A 6,000-nucleotide genomic window follows, 5' to 3' on the forward strand; every position below is an offset into this window, starting at 1 on the left:
GTTCTTGCCAGAGGCAGAACGACTGTTGGCTGCTCCTGCGGCTGAGATTAAACTAACAGAGAGCCCCCCCCCCCCCACCCGCTGCTGGGAAATGAAGTGTGTTAAAGCCTGGCGCCTTGTGCGTTCCTTTGGGGGTTTAGGTCAGATGAACATTTAACCAGATCCTATTTCTTTGAGCTAATAAATGCTCTTATCGTATTAACTTATTGACAAACCGACCATCTCTTAACCCTTTGGCGTCCTGGTCTATTTTTTTTTTTAATGTTTCTCTAATTTCCTCTTCTTTATTTCACTTTGTCATCACTGCTTCCTCTCATTCCCTTCCCACATGCATCCTTATATAATTTTTCATTTATTTCTTTCACTCCCCTTACTCTTTTCTTTTCCTCCACCCATGTCTCCAACTCAGGAGGATGATGGTCTGCGGATGAGGAAGAGTAACGTCCTGTCATCTCAGCACGCCTCGGTCACCATGAAGAAAGAGGAAGGGTTGAGTGCCCGCACGGTGGCCCTCATCGTGCTCTTCTTTGTGGTGGGCGTCATTGTGGGAAAGTTGGTCTTGTAGAGCGCAGCACAGTTTGGTCGGCCGCAGCATGCTTTCGGGGGATGAAAACAAACACTGGATTTGGGATTTTGGATCATAAAATGCAGTTGGGTGGGGGTGGTACTAGTTTTGATTCAGTCTCATTTATGTAAAATAATTAAAAGGTAATGTATGAGGAAAAAAAAAGAAAAAATAACTCATGTTATGAACAAACCTACTGTTACAGGTCTTGCCTCTACGTAATCATCACATAGTCATTCTGGCTCTGTTCCCAAAGTTTCACATAATAGAGATGACTGGTTCTGTGGGTGGAGGGATGATGGAAACATGATTTAATGCTAGTGATTCAGACCAATGGATTTTCTAACACCGGAAAAGTAGTGTTGCTGCGATTGAGTCAGTTTGCCGTTGTGCGAATGTCATTCTAGTGTATCGATGTTTCTTTTTCTAAGCGATGGAGGCCAGAGCCAATGTATATGAATACAAAATCACCCCACTGTACAGTATATCCAGGTGTTCCTTCCAGCTACCCCCTTTAAGGAAGGGATTTACCAGAGAGATGATCCACACAGTTGGGGGTTTTACACACACACAGGGCTATCTCCTCCAATCAGAGGCTTTGTAAAATCGGCTCGTCTTTGATTGTATAACAGCTTTGATCAGTGTATGAAACACTATGCCGTAGGTGTTTTCTTTCCTCATGATTTTTTCTTTTTTCACTCTAACTTATTCCCCTCACCTATCACTCACTGCTCACCGCATCCTCCGGCTGTCGGAGGGTGGATGTTTGATTGCATGCGTTGACACGGAGTGCTGCATCTGGACTTTTGAATCTAATTTAACTGCTTTTTATAATGGTGATAATATAATGTCATTTGGCTGTAGATTTGCACAAATACATTTCTGATTTTTCACTTTTGTGTTTTGTTGCAATTTTATGATTTTGAGTAATTTTGTTTGTTTGTTAGGTTTTTTGCATTTAAGAATATTACAGCTATCTGAAATGAGGTTTAGATCAGTTGTGTAAATCCAGATGAAAGCCTTGCCTTGTGACCTGTTGGGGGCAAGTTATTCTCAGGCCAAGATGGAGGTATATTATGTACAGACGCACATACACAAACACAAAGCATGCGCACATATAATGAGAAACAATGAAACTAAAAGGTGCATGTAGAGGGAATGGTTTTATTTCACTGACAACAGCACCCACATCAAGGTCCTCTTGCATTGTCCAAATGATTTAACCTCAGTCCTTTCCAGCTCTTTTCTTCCATTTCTTTTTTTTTTTTTTTTTTTTTTTTTTTTTGGGTTCTTTTCCTATATTTTCCTACTGAGCCATACATTTGTTTTGTTTGGGGCAAATGTATGTCAGAGTTCAGCTGAGTGTTTTAAGCTGCCTAAACCCGCTTCCCCAGTTGATGAGCTTTTCTTTGCTTACTCATGCCCCTGCAGGCCCGTGTTCAGTTTTTTGGTGTTTGTTGAGTATTTTTCTGTTGCTTACTAATGTTATATCCACACTGCATTTGAAGTTGTATTCATTTTTAATGCACTAAAGGTTACGAGTGTTTCTCCTTTGATCTTCCTGCCTCACACAATGTTTTCTTTATGCTGGGGGCAAGTATACAGCCGGCTATAGCCTTGAGGGGACCAGATGATGACAATGTACTGTTTCCACAACCTTCAAAAATAAAAATGAAAACATTCTCAAATTGTTTCAGCTCCAAATTTGCATATTAAAGGAGGTGGGGGGTGTTATTCTGCTTTGCATTTTTTGAAGGAAAAAGAGCAGCAGCTGGTTAGATTTTTATCCCACTTTCAGTAAATGGTTGAAAAGATGCAGGAGTGTGCTCCCCTTTGCTGACAGATGTATACGGTTGATTTAACTGGTGGCTAAGCAATTAAAATAAAAACGAGTGTATGTTTCTACTGTATCTCTGTGAAGTTGGTGGGTTGAGGATGACTTGCTGCTTAAGGGGAGGGCAAAGCAAACCTGAGCTCGTCCCATCTTGGGTCATCAGACCTGGGTCATACAGTGCTTGCAGAAAATTGTTCTTGTTTAGTGAATCCTGGTTGGAATATCAGAACCTTTTTACATAAGAAAAAGACCTTATAACATCTGAATAATCATTTATGTGACTGAAAATGTAACTTTACCACTGCCCCTGGTGCAGTAAACTCCATCAATTTGCTACTTCAAGATGGATTATTCAAACAAAAATGATTATGTGTGAACACTAATCAATCCAGGCCTGGTTGTAAAACACATTACACTGATCTGTCCTGGAGTCTGACCATCACCGTGATCAATGTAAGCAGTCAAGAAACTGTTTTGTATGTATATAAATAAATAAGTCTATCTGAGAAGAAGATTAATATTCCTAGTCAAGTAGTCTCTCTGGTGTATAAAAAAATAACCCAACCTGGTTGGACTATGTAGCATCTTAATAAATTAAACGAATAAAGCCCCTACATAACCGTGTGGTGTTATTTCCTGTTGCGTACACAAAGCTACAAGGTAACCATTATAATGCATGTTTTTTTTTCTTCCATCTTTATTTAAAAAAAAAAAAAAAAAGTGTTATTGTCACTAAAGCCATATCATTACTACTTTGGTTTAAAGATAAAACATAAAGCACTATGTTTATGTTTACAAGACTGTGGAGGAAAGTTGTTTGATGAAATTATTAGACTCATGAGACTAATAATGGAAATTGCTTACCAAAAAAACAAACAAAAAAAACTGATGGCTTGATGGAGGCTTTTATTTATTTATTTTATCTTTATATATATTTTTAAATCTTCTGACATTCTTCTATCTTGCCAGAACCTGGCTCCTTCATTACTCACAATGGAAGTTGAATAGTAAATGAACTGATACTTATTTTGCACTTTTCTACTCTAATTGAGCAGTCAAAGCACTTTTTACTACAAGCTTCATTCACCCAATCACACACAGCATTTTATTCCAGAGGTGGACAACATGAGTTCAACTTATTGGTGCGACTCTCCACAGTAGTCAGTTTCACATATGGCCCCCTTGAAAAATTAATTGCCCACCCTTGTTCTATGCCTAAGCGCCTTGCATCGGGAGCAAAATATTGAGTTCAGTATCAAGGATATTTTGTCATGCAGACTGGAGGAGTCGGGGATCCAACCACTAATCATCTGAGTAGCTGTACCTCCAGAGCCACTGCTGCCTCTTGACCGTCACAATTTAGGCAGATTTCTTATGAGCTAAAGTAACCTTAAGATAGGATGCCACTCGTGCAACAAGTCCAGTCATGAAATTTCTCCACCACTAAATATTCCAGAGTCAGCTGTTAGCGGTATTATAGCAACTCAGCCATGAAGTGGTAGGCCACATAGTCAATCACTGCAGACCTCCAAACTTCATGTGGCCTTCAGATTATTTCAAGAACCGTACATAGAGCTTCATGGAATGGGTTTCCATGGCCGAGCAGCTTCATCCAAGCCTTACATCGCCAAGCACAATACAAAGCAGACTCGACTCTAGGGTAGTGGAAACGTCTTCATGCTTCTCTATCTGGCAATCTGATGGAAGAGTCTGGGTTTGGTGGTTGCCAGGAGAACGGTACTTGTCTGACTGCATCGTGCCATGTGTAAAGTTTGGTGGAGGGGGGATTATGGTATGGTGTGTGGTTTTCAGAAGTTAGCCCTGGCCCCTCAGTTCCAGTGAAAGGAATTCTTAATGCTTCAGCATACCAAGATATTTTGGACAATTTCATTTTCCCAACTTTGTAGGAACAATTTGTGGATGGCCCCTTCCTGTTCCAACATGACTGTGCACAAAGGAAGGTCCATAAAGACATGGACGAGTGAGTCTGGTGTGGAAGAAGTTGTCTGGCCTTCACAGAGTCCTGACCTCAACCTGGCAGAACACCTTTGGGATGAATTAGAGCAGAGACTGCAAGCCAGGCCTTCTCGTCCAACATCAGTGTCTCACCTCACAAATGCGCTTCTGGAAGAATCGTCAAAAATTCCCATACACACACTCCTGACCTTGTGGAAAGCCTTCCCAGAAGAGTTTAAGCTGTTATAGCTGCAAAAGGGTGGTCTGATATCTTTAAATCCATAAAGACCTGCACATTATAGAACTATAGTAATGTTTTAAGAACTTGAGTTTTGTTTTACCAATGCTTGGTGCACTGGAGGTGTGTCCAAAACCCTCAAAAACTCTTCTGACCATTTTCCTGTCCAGCTAGCCTTAGACCTAGATAGCATCTTTGCTGGGATTATAAAACGAGCTAATTATTCACTGTGCAGCAGACAGCTTTTAAATCCAGACTCTTTGAGGATTCAAGAAACACTTCATCTGACCTCCAGTCAGTATTTTTAACATTAGCTTCCTGGGCTTTTCAAACATTGCAGGTTATTTATATTACTGAGAACAAATGACTTAAGTGCACTAATGCAGATGCATTAGCGGCACAAACAGCTTTTATTCAAAGTATTTTAACTCATCGTAGCAAGACACATGTTTCTTAAATGAGTTGAACTGTATATGAAAACAGAATCATGGGAGTTCATTCATTTATTGTAACAGCTAGACTGATGCGAGGACAGCTCATCAATAAAAGATGGTTGTACATGTGACTGCTACTCTCAGCATAACCAGACCTGCTGCCACTGACATACGCAGCTCTGCTGGCTTTTTAGTTGCTTCCACTTTGCTTGATTTGGCAGCACCACAATTTGCACTGGGATAAGAGTGTTAACATATATAGCTGCAGGGAAATTAATTACCCCTCAGATTTCTACTACTGCTGTTGTGGTGAGGAGTAAAATAAAATCTGGGGTGATTCATCCAGTGTTAGTGTATCAGTAACAACCAGACAGTTTTTCTGTCTGCACGTCGTGGATGGATGCAGCGGAGCCGAGTTTGTGTCAGGAAGCCCCATGTGTACACCTGAGCCCAGTAGCTCCTCAACTGTTTGGTTTGGCCACAGCAGTGCACAGCTTCATGCTCAGTGGTGGAAACCAACCAATATTAATTTCCAATTTTACATTTGAGTTGGGAAATAATCTATTTCCAAACTAAATCTTGAAGGAATGTTTTAAATATACTGAGAGGATTAAAATTACAAGAGGTTCTGAGGTCTGCTGCTTGCTTGAAGAAAAGGCAACAAACTGACTTCTGTTGTGACTGTAAGATTATCAGTACCCAACAGATATTCAAGGAAGTCATCTGGCCAAGAAATAGGATGTATAACCCTTGTAAAACCACAACTTTTCATTTGAACATGATGTTTTTAGCTTATCTAGCCAAAGGGGCGAAGAGCTCATATCATGCCGAGGCATCCCTCGTCCATCCATTCACATTCCCCTCATCCGAGAATAATGGTCAGAATTTAATGAAACATGCACAATGAGCATCTAATGTGTCTTCATCTGAATTTTGCTCAAGGTCACATTTATTATTCTCAGTGGTTTTGATT

At 40.4% G+C, this 6,000-nt stretch overlaps 1 protein-coding gene across 1 annotated transcript in view; it reads left to right on the forward strand.

Annotated features, from left to right (window-relative positions):
• Positions 1-3,021, forward strand: part of vapb (VAMP (vesicle-associated membrane protein)-associated protein B and C) — a 30,865-nt gene extending 27,844 nt beyond the window's left edge. Inside the window, exon 6 of the mRNA XM_030729264.1 lies at positions 410-3,021. Coding sequence (XP_030585124.1) covers positions 410-565 — 156 coding nt within the window. The 3' untranslated portion in view covers positions 566-3,021. The remainder of the gene's footprint in view (positions 1-409) is intronic.
• The last annotated feature ends 2,979 nt before the right edge of the window (positions 3,022-6,000 follow it).

The sequence above is a fragment of the Archocentrus centrarchus genome, chromosome 5 (assembly GCF_007364275.1).
Source record: "Archocentrus centrarchus isolate MPI-CPG fArcCen1 chromosome 5, fArcCen1, whole genome shotgun sequence".
Classification (NCBI taxonomy): Eukaryota; Metazoa; Chordata; class Actinopteri; order Cichliformes; family Cichlidae; genus Archocentrus; species Archocentrus centrarchus.